Source organism: Caretta caretta, chromosome 11, assembly GCF_965140235.1.
Source record: "Caretta caretta isolate rCarCar2 chromosome 11, rCarCar1.hap1, whole genome shotgun sequence".
NCBI classification, from domain to species: Eukaryota; Metazoa; Chordata; order Testudines; family Cheloniidae; genus Caretta; species Caretta caretta.
The window spans coordinates 26,281,248-26,304,631 of NC_134216.1; the positions used below are offsets into that span (position 1 = coordinate 26,281,248).

At 40.2% G+C, this 23,384-nt stretch overlaps 1 protein-coding gene across 9 annotated transcripts in view; it reads left to right on the top strand.

Moving 5' to 3' along the window:
* The window catches only part of MBD5 (methyl-CpG binding domain protein 5), a 246,850-nt gene that overhangs the window by 145,823 nt on the left and 77,643 nt on the right, over nt 1-23,384 (top strand). For 8 of the 9 annotated variants that reach the window (XR_007359130.2, XM_048869264.2, XM_048869263.2 and 5 more), the window contains 4 exons: nt 12,994-13,120; nt 13,554-13,688; nt 19,755-19,857; nt 21,326-21,506. Coding sequence is in view for 8 of the 9 variants with exons in the window: in XM_048869264.2 (XP_048725221.2) it covers nt 13,576-13,688; nt 19,755-19,857; nt 21,326-21,506 (397 nt within the window). In the remaining variant the exon portion in view is untranslated. Of the gene's footprint in view, nt 1-7,837; nt 7,889-12,993; nt 13,121-13,553; nt 13,689-19,754; nt 19,858-21,325; nt 21,507-23,384 lie in introns of all 9 variants that reach the window. The other variant, XM_075117824.1, reaches the window with a different exon arrangement.

Consider the following 23,384-nt stretch of genomic DNA (forward strand, 5'->3'; position numbering starts at 1 on the left):
ATTCCCAAATCCTTTTCAGAATCACTGTTTCCCAGGATAGAGTCCCCCATCCTGAATGTATAGTCTACATTCTTTGTTCCTAGAAGTATATATTTACATTTAACCATGTTAAACTACATCAAGGATCGGCAACCTTTGGTATGTGGCCTGCGAGGGTAAGCCCCCTGGCGAGCCAAGCCAGTTTGTTTACCTGCTGCGTCCACAGGTTCAGCCGATCGCAGCTTCCACTGGCTGCGGTTCGCAGTTCCAGGCCAATGGGGGCTGCGGGAAGCGGTTTGGGCCGAGGGATGTACTGGCCGCCACTTCCCGCAGCCCCCATTGGCCTGGAGCAGCGAACTGCGGCCGCGGGAGCTGCGATCATCTGAACCTGCGGACTCAGCAGGTAAACAAATCGGCCAGGCCCACCAGGAGGCTTACCCTGGCAGGCCGCGGGCCAAAGGTTGCCGATCCCTGAACTACATATTGTTTTCTTGCACCCAGCTTACCAAGCAATCTGCATTGCTCTGTATCAGTGGCTTGTCCTCTTCATTATTTACCATTCCCCTGATTTTTTGTGTCATCTGCAAACTTTATCAGTGAAGGTTTTATGTTTTCTTCCTGGTCATTGATAAAAATGTTAAGTAGCGTAAGACCAAGAACTGATCCCTGCGGGACCCCATTAAAACACACCCAGTTGAGTTATGATTCACCATTTACAGCTACATTTTGAAACCTATCCATTAGCCAGCTTTTAATCCATTTAATGTATGCCATCTTAATTTTATATTGTTGTAGTTTTTTAATCAAAATGTCATACAGTACCAAGTCTTGTACTATAAAGAGAGTCTGCATAGCTGGCCCTAAGCTAAACCCCACCTCAGCAGTCCCTAATAGGTGAATGAGACATGGGCAGAATACTGCTGCCCTCCAGCTGCTACATTCTTAAATAGCTGCTACAACAGCCCTTTGGGTTAGAGGATCTGAGACTGGAAGTGTAAAACTGGCACACAGGCCCTTTGCCTATCAGTTCAGATCCTGCATGAACTGAAATAAACCTGTCCCTGATTGGTGACGACTTCACAAACTAATACTACACCAGCTCTACCATCCTTATTTAGTTTATCAGTGTACGCCTGTTGCATGATGGGAACCTCGTTCTTTCCTGATAGTTCTGAAATAGTGTTGGTACAGGCGAATATTTTACAGACACAATCATTCTACATTTACAGTGAATTTTCCAATGGTTCAGTCTTTGTCATGGATTGTTCAGATACAACCTCTTGCTTCATTATATTTTTAAATTCAGTTTGGCAATATGTGGTGATACCATAGTTTACTCTTTCTTTAAAATTAAGTTAATTGTTGTTCACCAACTATAGTGCTAGATTATGAAAAATAAATTGCCCTGAATAAAGGGCATTAGAGAGTCACAAACTCCCTCACTGCTCCACAGGCAGAAACACTCAAGGGTGATCTATACCTGGCACAGTGTATGCCGGCCAGTGCACCATCCTGGCTACTGCATGGTTGGAGGGACACCACAGTTCTGTGGAGACTATTTCTCCTCCGACGCAGTGAGCATTGGTAGGAAGATCTGGCACAAGGCTTGGCCTACACCATTAACTTCCTTGTACTTCCATGTAAAGATTCATCAACTCTTCCTCCCCACTCAAAACAGGCAGTATTATTAGTTTATCACTGTAGTACCTATAGTATCATATGTTCAGTATCAATAGTAGTATTCAAAGAAATTGATAGGTAATGTACCCTTCACATTATCAATGACATTTTTTTAAAGTTTTTTTTCTTTTTTTCCCCAGCCAACATTGAAACAATATAAAAACTTTATGCTTTCATTGATTCATGTATTTTAAGGCCAGAAGGGACTTTTGTAGTCATGTAGACTGACCACCTGCATAACACACTATGACAGCAGACTATCCCAATGCAAAGGAAACATAGGAGGAAAAGGAAGAGGCCAGAATGTGAAAACATGGAAATAATTATTAAGGATGAGTACAAAAGAATAGCACAACCATGTAGGGACAAAATCGAAAGGCTAAGTCACAAAAGAGTTGTTCCTAATAAGGGGCATAAAAGACAATCCAAAGAGGTTCCCCAAATACATTTGGAGCAAGAGAAAAATGAAAGAAAGTATAGGTACACCACTTAACAGGAAAGGAGAGCCAATAACAGATAACACTAAAAAGGCTGAGGTGTTAAATGCTTATTTTGCTTCAGTCTTCACTGAAAGTTAATTGTGACCAGATACTTAACACAACTATTATTAGCAATAACAGGGAAGGAACACAAGCCAGAGTAGGAAAGAAACAATTTAAAAGATATTTAGATAAATTAAATGTAATCAAGTCAGCAGGGCTTGACAAAATTCATCCTAGGGTATGTAAGAAATTAGCTGAAACAATCTGTGAACCATTAGCAATTGTCTTAAATTAAAGAACTCCTGGAGGACAGATGCAGTCCCTGAAGACTGGAGAAGGGCAGACATATAGTACCTGTCTTTAAAAAAGGGAACAAAGAAGACACTGGAAATTATAGATCAGTCAGCCTACCTGGAAAGATACTGGAACAAATTGTTAATTATCAAACAATAAATTTGTACCTAGGGGATAACCCAGTGATAAATTACTAATAACCAACATGAATTTCTCAAGAATAAAACATGCCAAACCAGTCTAATTTCCTTTTTCAACAGGGATACTGGCCTACTGTGTGCTGGGAAGTAGTAGACGAGATTTAGCTTTTGACACCGTCTCATATGACATTCTCGTAAGCAAACTTGAGAAATATGGTCTAGATTAAATTACTGTAAAGTGGGTGTACAATTGGTTGAAAAACCACTCTCAAATTGTAATTATCAGTGGTTTGCTTTCAAGCTGGGAGGATATATCTAGGGATCTATCTTAGGTCTAGAACCATGGTATATTTTCATTAGTGACTTTCATAATGGAGTGGAGATTATGCTTATAATATTGGCAGATGATACTAAGCTGTGGGGGGGTTGCAAGCACTTTGGAGAGTAAATGACCTTGATATATTGGAGAATTGGTCTGATATCAACAAGATGAAATTCCATAAAGAAAAGTGCAAAGTAACACTATGACAGGGTGTCGTCCAACTCCTTTCTCTTTTCTAACCACAAACCACTCAGAAACATTTTTCTGGTCAAACACCTTGTGCAATTTATTTACAATGTTCTCCCCACCATCCTTACAAATTGTGCAGAATTGTATGTACAATAGCATACAATTGCTTAGCGCGCACAGCCTTGGAGAGGGGAGACAGAAGGTATCTTTCCTTTCAGAGATATCTCCTGGCTCTGACTCTCAAAAGCCTGCCAGTCTTCCCCCACCCCCCATTTCCTTCCTGTGCCTTTCTACTGTCTGGGCTAATAGGTTAACTAGCCTTGGAGCTCTCTCCAGCCCATTCCCAGTCTGTCAATTAGGCACAACTTTGCCTCTTACGTTTACTCTGTGGCGATGTAATTGGTGACACAGTGATGAGAGTGGTGGTACAGCTGCTGTTGCTCAACACTCTCTCACAAGTACACTTTAGGAAAAGTCAAATGCACAAATACAAAATATGGAATATTTGACTAGGCAGTAGTACTGACAAAAATGATCTGGGGTTATATTATAGTGCAGAGGTTCTCAAACTCTGAGTCAGGACCCCAAAGTGGGTTGTGACCCCATTTTAATAGGGTCGCCAGGGCTGACTTAGACTTGCTGGGGCCCAGGCCTGGAGCCCGAGCCCCAGCGCCTAGGGCTGTATCCAAAGCCCAAGGGCTTCGGTCCTGGGTGGAGGGGCTCAGGTTACAGGCCCCCTGCCTGGGGCTGAAGCCCTTGGACTTCAGCTGTGCCCTTACCTGCCCACCCTCCCCCCCCCCCCGGAGCAGTGGGGCTCAGGCGGACTCAAGCTTTGGTTCTCCCCTTCTGGGGTCATACAGTAATTTTCGTTGCCCAAAGGGTGTCGTGGTGCAATGAAGTTTGAGAACCCATGTTACAGCGGATCATAATTGAATGAGAGTCAATGTGGTGCAGTTGTGAAAATGGCTAATATGATTCTGCAGTATATCATTAGGAGTGTCATGTAAGACATGGGAGGTAATTGTCCCCCTTGGCACTTCAGCTGGGGTACTACGTCCAGCTTTGGGCGCTACTCTTCAAGAAAGATGTGGACAAATTGGAGAGAGACCAGAGGAGAGCAACAAGAGGAAATGTTTAAAAAAATTTTTGACATACTTCGTCTTGAGAAAAGAAGGCTGGGAACGGTAGAGACCTGATAAGTTAAGGGCTGTTATTAAGAGGATGGTGATGAGTCGTTCTCTAGGTCCACTGAAAGTAGGACAAGAAATAATCTGCTTAACAGGCAGCAAGAGAATTTTAGAAGGGGTTTTACGAAAAGTTTTTTAATTTTAAGGATAGGTAACTGCTGGGAGGTTGTGGAATCTCCATCATCGGAGGTTTTTAAGAATAGGTCAGACAAACATCTGTCAGGGATGGTCTAGGTGTACTTGGTCCTTCCACAGCACAGGGGAATGGACTACACTACATGACCTTTTGAGGTCTCTTCCAGCTCTACATTTCTATGATTCTATAAACACAGACCACAGAATTTCACCACTAATTCCTGCATCAAGTCCATAACTTCTGGTTAACAACATCACAATTTTTGGAAGACATCCAAATCTTGATTTAAAGACATGAATTCCACGTATATTGGAAAAAATGTATTATATAGTATTTTGCACTTCTATAGCACCTTTCATTCAAGCATCTTGGAATTCTTTATAAACATGAGTGAATTAAACATAAGACCCTTCTGAAGAAGGATGTCATTATTGCATTTTACAGAATGGTTAAATCAGTCTGTCTGCTCTAAGGAAATTCATGCCTGTGCAACTAGGCCAGTGAAGTTACACCATTGCCCCTTGCCTCCCCCAGCCCTCCACTCCCCGCAGTGCGGAAATACTGCACCAGCACAAAGCAGAGCTCACACTGGTACAGTTGAGTCCAGTATCATAACAAAGTAAGCAGCAGTAGTTCAAACCCCACCCCAAGCTGGTGCAGTTTAAAACTGTATCATTTCAATTCATCGTAGCTCAATTTTAAGATTGCCACAGTCTATCCTTTGTTTTCCCCATTTATGGGCAGGTTTGCAGGGGGCTCTCTCTCAAAATAGAAAGTAATGTATTATGTCGTCATATGTGCAGCAATACTTTACTCCTAGAATTCAGTACAACAAAGTAAGAACAGCAGAGAGAGGAAACCTTTATCCTCACATTTGTTGTGATTAAGTTAATTGCTTAAGTGAAAATAACACTTCACAAAATGTTCAAAATTAATCTCATTAGTCAGCAGAATGCTGAGTTTTAAAAATTAAAAACACTCCAGAAATTAAATCAACAAGCATTGTTGTCTAATTAGATGACAGTTGAGAATCCTAATTAATTGCTTTTAAATACTTAAACAGAGATTAATAATTAGTAAGTAATAGCCAAATGAGGTCTCATTTTAACTTTGCATAGCCTGAACATCAAGATCTTTACTTTGGAAAGCTAAAAATTGATGATGTGCTTCCATCCCCAGAGCTATGCTTTGTAATGGCATTTCCTCTTTTGTTAGCATGTAGTTTGTTTGTTTGTTTGTTCTGTGTTCTTATGTGACACTCATCACTGTGTTATCTAAAATTATTCCAACATTAAAAATAAATAAACTGACTTTCAGGCAAGGAAAGTTTTTCTCTCAACTTCTCCCTACCGGAAGGAAAAGTGCATGTGGTGTTTGTTTTTAGTTATAAAGAAGGCTAATAAGTAATTCTATAAGGGAAAGCAAAGTTTTTAAAAAGTGAGGTTTGTCTTTGGATCATGAAGTGGGAGTTTTGTGGATGCTCTTAGTTCTTGCAAAAGTTAAGTCTATAGTCTGGGGCCCTTCTCCAAGAAAAAGCAAGCCCTATTTCCTGCACACATACAGAAGTCAGCAAACATCCATCAAGTCGTATAAGTATCCTTTCTCTGGCTGTGCAGTAGATGCTTTGGACATTCATGGAATTATTAGTTTTTTGAATTATATAGACTAGTTTGGATATATTAGGTCACCAAAATTTAATTAGCTGAGCTTAGTTCTTATTAGTTGAACTCAGTGAAATAAATGTTATGTTTGTAGTTTTGTGATAAAGCACAAGTTTAGACTTGTTTTTTAGTTTCTAAATTACCGGTACTTTTTGTTTTTCACTAAATTTTCCCATTTTACCATGGGTTTAAAAAGAACTGATAATGTTTTACTTGGAAGCATTGACTACATAGCATGGAGAGGGATAGGTTTGGTAGATCCTAAAATGCAGAATTACAAAAAAGTAAGAACATGGATTATTAAAAACTAAAGCATATTAAGCAATAATTGGAGGAAGCTTTTTTTAAAAAAGTGATAACACAAATACCAGTACAGTGTTTTTATATAGTGTTTACATGAAATATCTTTTAACATATTTCCCTGAGTTAACTTCAAAACAAAGCTAAAAAGAATGGTTTAAAGCACAGTATAAGGAGAGGCAGTGACTTGGTGTGGAGAGAGTGGAAGAGTATTCAAGATAGATAGGACAACATAAACAAAAGAGCAACTCCCTAACTCTTGAAATTACTAAGAAGGTTACACAGAGAATATACATATTAGAATGGGTGGCCCTGATGTCTGAGAGTCATTACTTTAGGATGGAGCGAGTATATGGAGAATTTTGACAAGATATTAAAAAAAAAAGTTGCTAGTCAGGAGGAGGAGTCATTTTTGTGATGTTGACTTAGTAGAAGACTTGAGTTGGTGAGAAAAGTAGGGATCTCAGAAACTAGGTCGAGGCCATGTATTCTGTCGGTGACACACTTTCACCGTGGAAGCTGTCATTCTCTTTAATTCCATCTTTCACTTGTTGATCCTTATTGGCATTGAAATCTACATTGATTCACCAAAATGTTCACTAACTTAATAGTGTGATGCTGCTATGCCACTGCCCGTCTTTCCCCTCCTCCTTCAGTTCTCTCCTAAGAACTTACTGCTTTTGTCTAGCTCTGCACTACTAACTGTCCACCTAGAATCCTTTGCCCTATGCTTTCATATAACATTTATTATAAAAACAACATCATGAGAAGTAATTCTTCCATTTTACTCAGCACTTATAAGGTCTCACCTGGAGTGTTATGTCCAGTTCTGGGTGCCACATTTCAGGAAAGATGTGGACAAATTGGAGAAAGTCTAGAGGAGAGCAACAAAAATGATTGAAGGTCTAGAAAACATGACCTGCAAGGAAAGATTGAAAAAATTAGATTTGCTTAGTCTGGAGAAGAGAAAACTGTGGGGCGGGGGGAGAGACACACAATTGTCTTCAAGTAAATAAAAAATTGTTATAAAGAGGGTGATAAATTTGTTCATGTTAACCACTGAGGACAGAAGAAGTAATGGGCTTAAATTGCAGCAAGGGAGATTTAGGTTAGACATTAAGAAAGATTTCCAAACTTTAAGGGTAGTTAAGTGCTAGAACACATTACCTGGGAAGGTTGTGGAGTCTCTGTCCTTAGAGGATTTTAAGAACTGGTTAGACAAACACCTATTAGGAATGGTTAAATAAAATTGATCCTGCCTCAGTGCAGCGGGATTGCACTAGGTGACCAATCAAGGTCCTTTCCAGTCCTACATTTCTATAATTGAGTTGTTTGTTTGTTTGTTTTTTATTAAAGACCTCTAGGACCAAAAAAGTGTACCATGATTAAACAATTTGAATTATATCTCTTCCCCTTTCCTTTATCTGTCATTGGACTCCATTATCATTTTTTACTGCCTGCCTGAAGGCTTGATACTAGGGATATGCTGAGTGCTTCTTTGGCAGTGATCAACACTTGGTAAGATCAGATGTTTAAAATGTAAATTTCTAGTATCATGCATATCTTATTATAGGTTCTACATAATAAAATAATTAAAGATTGCCACCACACCAATGTGGCTAACAAAAGATTTGTACGAAAATGTTCATGTCAGCTGCTTATTTTTATTAATTATATATTGATATTAATGTGCAATGGCTACAATAAATAATTTTTGATAATTTATCATTACACTTAATATAGTGGAAATGCATACAATACTGTTGTAATATATTACACTAAGCTCACTTTCCACTAGCATTCCCTAACATATACATGCACAGACATATGCACGTGACTAGGCAAAGAATGAAATTATAATGTTATGTGCCACTGTGTGTGAGAACTTCTAGACAAAAACCAAGGCCCTGTTCCTGCAATTCAGTACAGGTGGAGTCACTGGCTTCAGTGGTGCTCCACATGGGTGCAGTAAATTGCAGGATCAGAAGCCCATGTTTGCCAAGCTGAGTAGCACAGTTCAGTGTTTTCTGTTTAGGGCCTTCACTGCGGTATGTTGTATGCAATACTTATACCTGAAAAAAACTGACATGTTAATTCCATGTGGCCTATGTGTTAAAATCATACATATGCTCCTATTTTTATGATATTAAAATTCTGCTGTTGCTGTTCGCAAATCCTTCAGCCTTGAACACTTCTCAAGGTCAAAAGGCTTGACAGAAAGAAGCCTTAGTCTAAAAAGATATTCTTGGCTGAAACAAGCATTTTATGCCTCCTTACTGTACTAGCTAAAAATATTTGAAAATTTTCTACACAGGCAGTTATGCAAATTACTCTCACTGTTTATCATATTTTCAAGCCATGTATAACAGGAAATGGCTGATCTGATCAACACTAGATGCTTTTAAATATCATGGTATTAATCAGTGTTAGCTGACACAATACATTGCAAAACCAATAAAACAGAGTTACTTAAAAATAATTTCAAATATATTTTCAAATGTATATTGGCTATAATTTCCTAATAATGGGTCCAATATGGTTACATTAAATAGCAGCATGAACAAGCAAATTACTTCTATTAGCAGGGTGAGAGATAGCAGTTCTCCTTAATATTTATCCCACCTGCTTCAATGTGGCTCAGTATTTTAAATTTTGATGATTTTTTGTTATTATACAAAGTTAATTCTAACTGAAAATATTCATTTATTTCATTGTCTAATGCAGAATTTATAACAAAAGTACACTGTACAGTAATAATATACAGAGCTAAAAACTAACTTAGTCTTGCACTTCATAAAAACTGACCTGGCCTAAGACATCCAAGTAATCAGAACAAAGCAAACAAAAATAAAATAGAAAAGATAAAATAAAATAATGTTCCGCTAAATCGTGACTGCACAAAAAAGTCTTGCAGTGCGACCTGCGCTTTGCCAAACTCTAGCTAGTCTATCCTGTCCCTGTATTTCCAATGTGCCTATCACCATGGTTTCTGATTGCCATATATGGAGATTAAAAGATAGGTCTCGTGTTGTCTGACGCTAGGCAAGTTGTTTGACTATATTTTAGTTGTTTGACTATATTCTCTGCTGCTCCCTAAGTTATAGCATATAATATTGCATAGTGAATGAACTCTGTGGGGGAGAGAAGTGTCTTCATGCTCTTTGGTAGCATCCTGTATTGGTGGTATTGTGACAGATTTATGTTACCAGTCTGCCTGAGGCATCAGCTGATCAGGCTGAGGCCGCAGGATTGTTAAGGGAGGAGATGAAGGAGCACACCAAGTGACTTAATGTAAAGTTTTATTAATAAAATAACAGCGGTGAGTGCTGGGAATGCTCCCACATCACTCTGAGGAAGAAAGAAAGTGTTAGTGCCCTAGCCCTAACCCACTTTCATACTCACATACGCACCACCCGAGGCTGGCCAAGTCAGGATGTAACTTAAGAAGAAGAGGGGGAAGGGTGGACGAGAGTTCTGTCCTGTGCACAGGCTGTCCAGGGTCCGCTGTTGATCTCCAACTTGCTTTAGCTCTTGGGAGGGTTTTAAGTCCTGGGTTCTTCTGGGGGCGTTTTGTCCAGGGTCCTTTATCCCCCATGCTCTCTGTACCAGTCCAAACCGGCCTTCCGAGGCTTCCTCGGTCTCCCCAAAACACATCGGCTTCAGGGTCGCAAGACTGTTATGTCCCCATTCTCTGACCTTCGCTAGTTTTGCACCCCCCCTTTTAGGTCTGTCTGGTTCAGTTCTCCTTTCCCACAGGCTTTTGGCTGTTTAGCAGCAGAGAGCTTGTTTGTGTGTGCATTGGCCTTGAGTGGCAGTTTCACCCCTTATCTTCAAGCCTAGCTGAATCGTTGAGTTAACCCGTTCCATTCTTCCTTCCTCCCCCTTCAGCATCTCGCAACCTGCAAAGGAATCTTTCACTCCACACTCACACCTTCAGCCCTTCCCAAGATCCTTTCCAATGCATATGAAAGTATTAGCAATATACAATGCTGCGGCTTACCCATGGGACTGGGACTGTGACTGTGACTGGGATATTCCCATGGGGCAATTTTACTGTGACAGTATAGGAAGGAAAGGTCTCTGAAAAGAAGAGAGAAGATACTGAACTCTGAAAGTGACAAGATATGAGTTCAATCTGATCTGTGGTGGAAGAGAATTTTATAGTGCAAGGCTCTGCTTCTAACTTCCATGAAGCTCATCTTAGGCTCCATCAGTTGAAGTGTATTTGTCCATCATTGCAGTGTCAATAGATTATATATGTAGGTTCCAATTTATTTCTCATTGAGGGACTCATAAAGGAAGACCAGGATCTTGAAAAAGATCTGATATTGGGTGGTAGATTGGTGTAGAGCATAGCATGACATGTAATATGCTCTTATTGACATGTAACTCTGAAAGAGACATGAGGCTGCATGTTGTGTCAGCTGAAACCTCTGTATGGCCTTCATGGTGACACCTGGATCGATTTCATTGTAGTCATCCACCTTACAGGCTTGTATGGGCAGTGGCAGGTAGGAAGTTCCAAAGGCAGGGACGTTCATCTCAGAGAGCACTGCTGAAGATACCAGACACCTAAATTCTAGGCTTCTCCCTCCAATTTGAATATCCATGGGTTGTTCTTCAGCAGATAAATTAGTATAATTTTTTCCAAGCTTTTACATTTATTTCCTGCCTGTGTATCTAATCTCTCTGTTCCTTTGTGTCCTTTCTCTGTGTTCACTGGTGCTCGTAAGACCTCCCAATTTAGTAGTAAAATAAGCTATGTCTACTTAAAAATTGAAAGGCATGCATGCACAGCGCAAAATGTAAAGTCAAGAGGCGCATACTTCAGACAAGATGCCCTGCATATGTTGGGCAGCTCATGAGGTGTGAAGAAGCAGTTGGATTTAGCCTGACTTTTGTCTTTTAACCAGGACCTTCCCTGACCAATCCTTAAGCCCCTTATTGTCCACCAAACTTGTATTTATTTAAAATATCATGTGTTCTCAAGGCTTACATCCCCATAAGGGACCTCCAGGGTGGGGAAAATGTAAGATGGGTTTCTTCAGAGCAAGATTACAGGCTATTCCTTGGACCTTCTTCATGGCTGAGGAACAAGTCCCAAAACCAGCATCTAGCTCCCTTATCCCAACTGAAGGTTTACTCCCAAGTCTCTGTAACCTTAAACAAGACAGTGTCCAGCCTGCATCCTTGTCCTTCTAGTCCATGCCATTCTAGTATCACACAAGGGTCTAAAGAAAGAAAGTGTAAACTTCTTGATGTTCATATGTAAAAATAGCTCAGTTCAAAGAATGTGCACTGCTTAAGTACATCCATATGATAGAAGAAATGTATGTGGTCCTATAGAATGCTCAATGTTGTGTTTGTGGGTGGGGGATTGTTCTTTTTTTCTTGTTAAATCCATAGTTTAATATTATAATTGCTTTGCTTTTAAGTATATACCACAAAATATTTGCATTATGGACAAGCCGGTGTTGGTGTAGGAAATTTTAATTTTTGCATTCTTTCTCTCTCTCTCTGCAACCTTAATGTTGCACTGGCATAGGATGTTTGATATGCAATACATTTGAACTGTTTCTCTCTTGAAGCACATTCCCTGTTACAATCAGCTGATTCAATAGGCAAAGTATTGTATTTGAAAATAATAGTTAGCAAGAAAGATAGAGCAGATATAGCATTAAACTATTTCAAAATAAAAGCTCTAACAGCATCAATACTGCTGTGGAGATTCATCAGTGTCTTACTTTTTGATTTCTAGAACTATTGTTTTTATAGCTTTTACAGTATATTTAGCGTTCAAACTAAATCTTTCCTATTCAGCTTCACCTTAATAAAACTTGCTTTCTAGAGAGTTAATTCTCTCTTGAAATACTTATAAGTCTTCATTTTGGGGAGATAACAGGAGTTCATGTCATTGTGAACAATAGGGCTTACTCATACAATATAATGTTATGAGACAAGTTTATTAGTTTTTCTGTGCCAATCAGGCAGTTCAGTAGGTGCTCAGATGAGATCATGCAGAAGAACATGCAAACTAGGATACCACATCTGCACTGAGAAATCAAGTGATGCAGTCTTATTTTTTGCAATGATTTTTTTTATTTGATTACTTGGGTAGAATTAAAGCTCAAATATATTAGACTGTTCTGCAGTTCTTTTCAGTTTAAAAACATTTAACTAAATTTCATTTTAGAATTAAGTTTTTTAAGCCATTAACTGGGGCAAGTGGTTCAGTTGTAACTTGTATGAGAATACTTCTGTACTACCATTGAGTTAAAATGGGCTATTTCATTGATCCAAATTGTGTAGTAACCTCTTAGTGACTAACATCACACACTCTTAGATTTAATATGTGAATACTTCAGTGGCATTCATATGTAAACGATATACATTTGCAAGTTTACACTTCCGCTCAGGTTTACTTTGAAAATTTCTTTAAGGGTTAAAGGTTTGATTCTGAGCACCTTAAATGGATGAGGCTATATTAGTGAGTAAAAGTTACAAAATCAGGCCTTGGGTGATGAAAGAGAGTAAATAAGTGGCTTATGGTATTTGAATTGTCAGATCATTTTATTGTACATTTGTTTAGCTGCATGTGTTTACACAGCTGTGTGTTTTTTCAGGTTGTTTTATTGGAATTGTGAAGTCATGAAAGAATCACCAGAAGATACCTGCAGCACCTTGGATAATGAGTGGAAGATAAAGAGAAAGCAAAAAGAATGTGGCATATAAAGGGTGTAATACCTGGAGGTATTAACTCTGACTCATATCTGTAAAAATGAGACTAGCTCTCACAAAATACAAGTTATCTTAGACAGTCATCAAGCTTGGAGTCATGCTGTCAAACTAAGAAATTCACTTCCCTCCCCCCCCATCCCCTTTCTGACAGGTAATAGAGCATTGGTGAATTATGATTTTCCTAAATTGGAAGCACTCATTTTTACCCATGTAGTTCATCCTTATGAATACATAATAAACATTGCATATTTAATGTGCATTATAATGGGAAACTGACTCATTAGCAAAAAAAAATGGCAAATTTTAAGGACTTGGTTCCAAATTGAGCTGGAGCCTCCCAATGCACTTTGTACAATCTGGGTAAAGATGTATTGAATGTCCTTCTTTTGAAGGCCATAATGACATGTAATATAAGGATATCATCTTACTGTTGATATCTTTGAAGAGTCATAAGCAGAAACAGAAAAATGAATGGCGGAAAGGAGTGTGACGGAGGGGACAAAGATGGAGGTCTGCCAGCAGTACAAGTTCCAGTTGGCTGGCAACGTCGAGTGGATCAAAATGGAGTGCTCTATATCAGGTGAGGATTATGTAAATTGTGTGCTCTTTTTATTATTTATTTAGTTATTTATTTATTTTAGTCATGACAGAAAGCATATACTAGTTTAAGACAGTGACTCTCCTGATGATGTATAGTAACTTTATGTATTTTTCCTTCTGGAAATATTAGACCAAATGTTCTGCTTGTGTTAATTGGTGCAGCTCTGTCTAAATCAGCTGAGCTGTTCCAGGTTGGACCACCTGAGAATTTGGCCTGTCGTTCGTTTTTTGTTGCTGCTTTGTTTGATAAATTCCAGTATCCAGTTTTAATTACTGTATTTTTTTAACTAGGCCGGATGTAAAGTAGCATGAATAATTCTGTGCTGCTTCTTACTTTTCTGTTGTTTTGAATTGTTCACATAGATTTTTATAGCTGATAAGTATGTCAGATATAACACCACTTACATTTTTTATTATTCAGGCCATGTAATACAAACTCAAAATATTTTACATTTACCTCTTTTGCCTTAGTCTTCCTAGATTTATCATAGAATCATAGGACTGGAAGGGACCTTGAGAGTTCATCTAGTCCAGTCTCCTGCACTCATGGCAGGACTAAGTATTATCTTCGAGACCATTCCTGACAGGTATTTGTCTAACCTGCTCTTAAAAATCTCCAATGATGGAGATTCCACAGCCTCCCTAGGCAATTTATTCCAGTGATTAACCACCCTGACAGGAAGTTTTTCCTAATGTTCAACCTACACCTCCCCTGCTGCAATTTAAGCCCATTTCTTCTAGTTCTATCCTCGGAGGTTAAGAAGAACAATTCTTTCCCCTCCTCCTTGTAGCAACCTTTTATGTCTTTGAAAACTGTTATAATGTCCCCTCTCCGTCTTCTCTTTTCCAGATTAAACAAACCAAATTTTTTCATTCTTCCCTCATAGGTCATGTTTTCTAGACCTATAATCATTTTGTTTCTCTTCTCTGGACTGTCTCCAATTTGTTCACATAGAATAATAGAATATCAGGGTTGGAATGGACCACAGGAGGTCATCTAGTCCAACCCCCTGCTCAAAGCAGGACCAGTCCCCAACTAAATCATCCTAGCCAGGACTTTGTCAAGCCTGACCTTATAAGCCTCTAAGGAAGGAGATTCCATCACCTCCATAGGTAACCCATTCCAGTGTTTCACCACCCTCCTAGTGAAAAAGGTTTTCCTAATATCCAATCTAAACCTCTCACACTGCAACTTGAGACCATTACTCCTTGTTCTGTCATCTGGCACTACTGAGAACAGTCTAGATCCATCCTCTTTGGAACCCCCTTTCAGGTAGATGAAGGCTGCTATCAAATCCCCCCTCATTCTTCTCTTCTGCAGACTAAATAATCCCAGTTCCCTCAGTCTCTACTCATAAGTCATATCATAAGTCACATCTTTCTTGAAATGTGGTGCCCAGAACTGGACCCGACACTCCAGTTGAGACTTAATTAATGCTGAGTAGAGCGGAAGAATTACTTCTCATGTCTTGCTTACAACACTCCTGCTAATACATCCTAGAATGCTGTTCACTTTTTTTGCAACAGTGTTACATTGTTGACTCATATTTAGCTTGTGGTCCACTTTGACCCCCAGATCCCTTTCTGCAGTATTCCTTCCTAGGCAGTCATTTCCCGTTTTGTATGTGTGCAACTGATAGTTCCTTTCTAAGTGAAGTACTTTGCATTTGTCCTTACTGAATTTCATCCTATTTACTTCAGACCATTTCTCCAGTTTGTCCAGATCATTTTGAATTTTAATCCTACCCTCCAAAGCACTTGCAACCCCTCCCAACTTGGTATTGTCCACAAACTTTATAAGTGTACTCTCTATGCCATTATCTAAATTATTGATGAAGATATTGAACAGAATTGGACCCAGAACTTCTTATGCCTTGCTCGTTATGCCCTTCCAGCATGACTGTGAACCACTGATAACTACTCTCTGGGAATGGTTTTCCAACCAGTTATGCACCCACCATATCGTAGCTCCATCTAGGTTGAATTTCCTGAGTTTATGAGACAGTCATGCGAGACAGTATCAAAAGCTTTACTAAAGTCAAGATATACCACGTTTACTGCTTTCCCCCTCACCACAAGGCTTGTTCCAAATATCCATTGTTTTTACGTTTTTTTAAACTTCCTTGTTCCTTGTGCAAGGAAGTTAAGAGGATAATCCCTGTAATAGCTGTAAACAACATGAATCTTGAAAAGGTTTGCAAATGTTTCCTACTGGATATCACCATTATTCTTCATCAAGAACTGCTTCTGCAGATCTCCAGCTCCTGGCCACAATTGTCCCAACTTTCTGTATGCCATGTACAGTACCGTTTTGCAGATCCAGATGTTAGGTGAGTTAATACAGTACAAGAGACCACAGCCCCAGCCACGCTAAGTTCCTTTCCGTCAGCCATAAACAGGAAGCATCCAAATTTTTGCTGCTGCTTCACGTGCTTGTCCACTCTAGGTGCGCATACACCCCAGGCATTTGAGATCAGAGTGTTCTGGCCAGCAGTGTCCATTGGGGCCACTCATGTAACCTGACTGTCGTCATGCCCCCATACCAAGGTCAGAAATGCTGGAGTGGGCTCAACCATCACTCAGTTCCTTCTTATTTCTCGTGACTATGAGATGGAGCTTCCTAGCGTCTGCATCTGGGTGCAACATTTTTCACAGTTTCTCATAGATTCTGTATATTACTGATAGGTATGGTTAGTTAAGATAGTTACTGTTCACAGATTTTTGATATTTTTTTTAGTTTTGGAAGTTTTACCTTCCTTCCTTCCTTTTTTATTTTTTTTTTAAATCTGGTCAGGAACTTCTTCCCAATCCTGGGGCTTAGAGATGTCCCATACTAAGTTGTCCAACTATTAAGTATTGTGCCCTTCTTGTGCTGTGGCAATTCAATTTAACAGTGGGAAACATCAGTTACCATTTTTGTCTTGGGGGGCCTATATCCCTGACAATGGCTTGGTGTGCAAGTGTTTTTCTAAGAAGACTTCAAAAGGCAAGAGGGCACGCCTAACTTTTTTTTTTTTTGTTAGTCTGGGGTCTGATCTGGGTTGGGCAGGCACCACTGAAGAAGTTCCACTTCTGTCCAGAAGTGCTTCTGTGAGTTCTGGATCCACTAGCTCCCAGGCTTCATCTTCAAAGACCAGCTTTGGCTGTAGGTAGGACTGTTAAAGCTAAGTCTTCAGAGAAGAAGGAGCATCACCCCTCTGAGAAAAGCAAAGGCAAATGCCCGCTGGGAATTTCCAGTAAAAACAAAGTTCAGGTCACCCCACTGCTCCCAAAGAAAGGCGTCTCCACACTCTGAGACCTCTGGAGCATGGTATCAGGACTCCTTCACCGCTTTAGGATTGAAAGTTTAACTGTGTCTGGTACTGAGGCCAGAGCATCAGGGGCTACCTCAGCACTAAGCACTTCTGCACTGGCTATTATGGTACCAATACCATTGGTACTGGTCTCTTTGGTGCTGCTCACTTCAGCATGAGTGTGTGAAACGAGACTCGTCAGCACTGTCAACCCCAATGCTGTCTGCTCCCACCCCTAGGTTTATGGGACCACTTCTCTCAGTACCAAGGAAGTATGTGGTACTGAGGGATCTTCAGGTTTCAGATGAGTTGGGATCTCTGCTGCACTCCACAGATCTAAATATTGCCACTATAATAGCACTGAGCTCCTGGCTTAGTGTTGTTACCTCTCAACTTACAACCTACCACCCCAACTTTGGCAGCTCCTCACTGCCTTTCAGATCTACAATCCTTTTTTTGTCATCTTCAGATTCCCAGCACAGCAGGGAGGGATCTCCTACATATTCTCCAAGGGGCCCCTTTTTTAACCTTATGAATGAGGAAGTGTCAAGGGCTTCAGACATGTTTAGATCTTATAGGGGGTATAGGATAAGGCATATACTCTAGTATCTTTTTTCTGGCCCTCAGACCCTTTTGCTTGTAGTAATCCAACGATTGTGCTATCTTCACCACTCAAGATGTCTTACTTCTGCATGACTTCTGTGGGTGAGAACCTCCTCCCTTACACCATGCCAGGAAAACTACAGTGTTTCAGTTTGTAGCCCATGAATCTGAGCTCCCTGAGGAGCTATTTGAGGAGGAACAGCCTCGGGCTCAGTATCAGGTGATGTCAGCTGCTATCATCCCATCTACACCTTCTCACCCAGATGATTGCAAGAGCTTTCAAGGTCTGCTCAGAGATGTAGCCAGTTTCCTTAAGGTACCAGTCTACAAGAGATCTCACATAAGCTCTTGAGTGTTTTCCTGGCCTCCATGCCCTGGAGCTAACTCTCATCCCCAGCTGTGCCAACTAATCTGTATTTAAAGCACCACTAAATTCAGGTGAGAGGGTTTTTTATATGGAGAAGAGTGGGGGTTGGGACAACACATGGATAAGAACCTAAATTAACTTAGAAGCGTCGATGTAACCGAAGTGACAATTTGTTCCGTGGTGTGCTTATTCAGAACAGATTGTAACGGTTCCATTTAGCACTATGTGACTCGTTAGTTCTGGAATTCTAGAGACAATATTGAAAACTAGGGATAATACTTGTTGAGTGAAGAAGTAATAATGAGAGGATCTTGCTTTAATCATCCTACAGTAGAATTATGCCTGAGTCTTTTCAGAGGAGTAAGCGCTGTTCTAAAGTGTGTCAGTTTAGAGGAGGATACGTTTTTCTTTCCAGCCTGACTCTTTTGCCTCATACCTTTGTTGTATGCTTTTAAATTACTGTTTAATTTTATTTATTTTCATATAAAACTTTAATCTAAAAGTTTAACATCCCATGTAGTTCAGATCTTATATGACTGTGTTATATATAAAAACTTAAAGTATTGTTAAGTTAATTATTTCATAAATAAATTGGAATGCTCCAGTCAACTTCAATAAGAAAATTAATTAATTAATTTAAACCTCTGTCATATAGAAATGTCATATGCAGTTGTTGACCCTGAGTGTAGCTTAATATTTTTATCATCTAAAATTAGTTGTTCATTTATCTGTTTTAAATGTGAAATCTTCTAATGTTTTGGTGTTTGAATTCGGCTGTCTCCTGGATCCAAATATCAATGTAGCAGAGAGGGTTGGTTTGTTGGCTTGTTCAAAATAGGAGTTCTCTATACAATTGGCTCTTTACTCTTTTATTCACCAAGAATTCAGCCATCCCACTCTAGTTCTGTTAGTCTTTCCTTAATAAAAAGCTTAGACAACCAAGTAACAAAGAGCACTCTGGGAGCATAAGATTTCAGTTATACAGTCTTTCCTCCTTTCATGGATTACTGGGTCTGGATGGAACATGATTTCTTTTTTGGCTATGGAAACAATGATCTTCTTTAGAGAGTTACAGAGCCCCAAGTATGTATTAATTGTCCAGTTTATCAGAAACCGAGGTTTGGGCCCCCGTGTTTTATGAAAAACCAAACCTATAATAAGCAAAAACTATATATGTAACTACTGTCCTCCTGGAGTTAACATCTCTTGCTTGTAAGCTTAGTTTCAGCAAAATCAAGATGTACACTTAACTGGCCTATGTATCCTCTTGTGACATCCTTCCTTATATTAGGGTCTGAACAGGTGAAGTACAGTGTGCAGGTGAACTGCTGCACCTTCTTGGAGCTCTATTGACTTCATAGTGGGGATCTATGTGGTTGCTACAGTCCACCCATGGATCTTATAGGGCCATAAGTGTGTTTGCGCAATGGGACCTTAATTATGTTTGAGGCCTTAAAGTACTACTGCAATATGAATAAATAAATACTGATAAATTTGGTTACCTTGGGTTTTTTTCTGTGGGGCCACCTTTTTGTTTCTGCATTAAAATCAGTGGTTTTCTCAGAAATAATGTTGTGTCTGGCACAAACAACTTTGCATCTGCATTTTTTTTTCTGTAGTGTGATCTTGACCAATAAAATACTGTCTGCTGGTGAAAAACAAGATATCAAACATAATAAAAATGTGAATCATTCACTATCTTAATTTTTTTTTATTTTTCACATATCTGTATATGGAAACCATTACCTAAAAGTATTGATTCATTTATATTATTCCTTTATAGTCCCAGTGGGTCTTTATTATCCTGCTTGGAGCAGGTTAAGACATACCTGCTGACTGATGGAACCTGCAAATGTGGCTTGGAATGTCCTCTCATTCTTCCCAAGGTAAAAAGTAGCTTTAAATATGTATGCTACAGTGCCTGTCAAATAAATTTTGATGTCATTATTTCTGCCATGCCATAATTTCATTCCTATTTAAATGGTACGCTTACAAGGACATATCATGCAGTTAAGATCCAAAATATAGGATATTTTTGTTTTTGTACAGAGGTTGGTTGGTTGGAGGGAAGGAGGAGTCATGGCAGGGGGAGTATAAAACCTAACATGAATACAAATATTTTTCATTATTTTATTTTTATTTAAATTTTCCATTTGTTTACACATATGCCTGTAGTGTTGGAAACGTAATGCAATAGCATTGTACTAGTGCATGGGAACCAGAAAATGAAACTAACTAATATAGTAGTTTCAAGGCAATCTGATGACATTTAGCACCTTCCACTGGATTCCCAATACCTTTGGGTTCTGGCCCATAATTTATTTTTTTTTCTGCTTATAAAATATACATTATTAGTATACATTGAGTGCCACCACTTTTATATAGCTATTCATTATATTTACACGCAATAAAGAGCTATATAAGAGTAGCTTTCATATAATATCCAGAAATTGGGTCAAGTAATGGTAAAATCCTGAAATTCATAATATTGTACAATCGTAAACTATTATCCTTAATCCCAGACATCCATGGGATTTTTTTTAACTGACTATGTAGGGCACTAATGATGTTTTCTTTAAAATTCTGTTAAAATAAAACAAAGGGCAGGTTGCATACCTGTATTTGCTTTCTATATTTATCAAAATTATCATTGGTTTACAGGGCTGCCTTTCTATTCCTAACAGTAATCAATGCTGCAATGCGGTTGGGACACAGATTCTTTCTCCTTCCCTACCACCGCTCACCCAAACACACACCTCAAAAGGGAAATGTGGTAAATTATTTCCCTCCATCCTCCCTTACCATGTAGCCTCATTACTACTGCAAGCAGCCTTAGGCATCCACTCTTTTTTGTCATACAAGACTGTGGTGCTCTTTCCTATACCCTCTCTAACCCAGCCCTCTCTTGATTAGTGGCTGGCTGGTTGAACTGCTTCAGGAATTCATTTTCTGGATCAGTCTCCCCTAGTTGGGTGGACAGAGAAAGAAGGAGATGTGAGTGATGGGTGGAAGTGAGAGAGGACCAACCCTCCATGGTGGAAGCAGGAAAAGCAAGAAGGTGTATACCACCCACCACTGTCTGCATTCAGCAGGCTCTTTCTGCAGCTGGAGTGGTGGGATTGCCAACAGCATCCAATAGAGGAGATTTTAGGGCAGTCTAGGAGTGAGGCAAGAGATTCTCCAAAACATGCTATAAAGGCTGACGGACCATGAGATGTAAGACATGTGAGGGAGATTATTTAAGGAATTAAGGCACATTTAGTTCTAACCTGATTGCATTTTCAGTTCAGGTATATTTTTGGAGTTTGCTACCTTTGTTATGAATGTATCTAATATTAGGATTATTTTTTTCAGGTATTTAATTTTGATCCTGGAGCTGCTGTGAAACAGAGAACTGCTGAAGATGTTAAAGCAGATGAAGATGTCACTAAGCTATGCATCCATAAACGGAAAATTATTGCTGTGGCTACACTTCATAAAAGCATGGAAGTTCCGCATCCTTCACTGGTTCTTACTAGTCCTGGGGGTGGAACAAGTGAGTAATATTATTCAAGAAAAGAAAGATTAATTTGACTACATGATTTTTAAAATTAGAAACTAGTTCTCTAAAACAGTAAATAACTAATTTCAACCCCCTATGCTGATGAAACTTTAGGGAGGAGAATTTTAAAGTAGAAAAGTAACAAAAAATCCAAATTTAAGATACATATAGAGATGTTAACAGACACAACTGTACATGGTACATATGTACTTTAGTATTTTTTAATTACCATTTATGATTTTAAAGGTCTGCCTTAATACATATGTTCAATGTAACTAATGCTATTAGGATCCTTAACTTTGGAGTTTTGTGACTGCTGTGCATTTCTATTTTCAGCTTCATCTTTGCATGAATGTACTGTAGCTTTCTTCATGTAGTTTTTATATTCTATTTCTATAAAAGGAAAGAAGAAATAAAATGATATGCTTATCCCCAGCCAACTAATTCCAGCTGCCCAGTTTTCCCTACTTTCCTTCCTGACTACACTATTATCCATCTCCCAGTTGAAGAAACCCTTCCAAAACACAGCTCCTCCCAAAACTAAGTGCCCCAGCAAATATAAGAAGATTGCCTCTTTAGATAGGCACACTTCCATACATTGTAATATGTGTCTATAGGCCATGTTCCGTGGTATGTACTTGGATAGATTTGCTTTTGTAATTTAGTCACAGAGTCAAATGTTGCATGCATTTGAATGAGCCATCTGATTGCTGTTGAAACATACACATTTATGTATATTTCGTACAGGCTGGGTTAGTTTCTGCAACTGTTAAGGAGTAGTGGAAGGCAGTTTGTCATAGTAGTGTAGTAGGGAGAGACTGGCAACTAGGATGAAGGCCTGTCCTGTCACTGCAGCACATGTGCATGGTGGCCTTGTCGCTGGTAGGGTTGCCAGGCATCAGGTTTATGTCCGGAACGCCCTCTCGAAAAGGCACCCTGGCAGCTCCAGTCAGCATAGCTGACTGGGCCTTGAAAACTCCGATTGGCTGCAGCGGGGCAGGCAGGTTCTGTGCCCAACTCCACGTGGCTCCCAGGAAGCGGCCGGCATATCCCTCCAGCTCCTAGGTGGAAGGGTGGCCAGGGGAGCGCTACGCGGTGCTCTCACCCACAGACGCTGCCCTGAACGCTGGCTCCACAGCTCCCATTGGCCGGGGAATGGGCCAATGGGAGCTGAGAGGGCAGCACTTGCAGGCGGGGGCAGTGTGCAGAGCCCCCTGTCTGCCCCTCTGCCGAGGAGCGGCAGGAACATGCTGCCGCTTCCCAGGAGCCACGCAGACTTTCTCCATCCCCGGGAAATGCTGGGCCACCTGATGTTTGCACCGTCCAGAGCCCGAGCCCCTCATGTCCCAACCTCCTGCCCCAGCTCGGAACCACCTCACACAACTAAACTCCCTCCTGGAGCCTGTACCCCCTCCTGCACCCCTGTCCTATCCCTAAGCCCTCTCCCGCACTCCAAACCCCTCAGCCCGGAGCTCCATCAAACCCTCATCCCTGGCCCCACCCCAGAGTCCTCATCCCCCCCTTTCCCCCCCCAACTCTCTGCCCTATCCCGGATCTCCTTCCCACATTCCGAACCCCTTGGCCCCACCCCTCAGCCCACACTCCAAACCCCTTGATCCTACCCCCCAGCCCAGAGCCCCCTCCTGCACCCCAATCCCCTGTCCCAGCCTGGTGAAAGTGAGCAAGGGTGGGGGAGAGGAAGCAGGGATGAAGTAAGAAGGGGTGAGGCCTCGGGGCAGGGATGGGACAAGGGTGTTCGGTTTTCTGCAATTAGAAAGTTGGCAACTCTAGTTGCTGGGGAGGTGGGAATTTACTGCTTGTCAATGGGGGGATTTATATGCACCTTTGCATGTATTTGAATGTGCAGTTTCT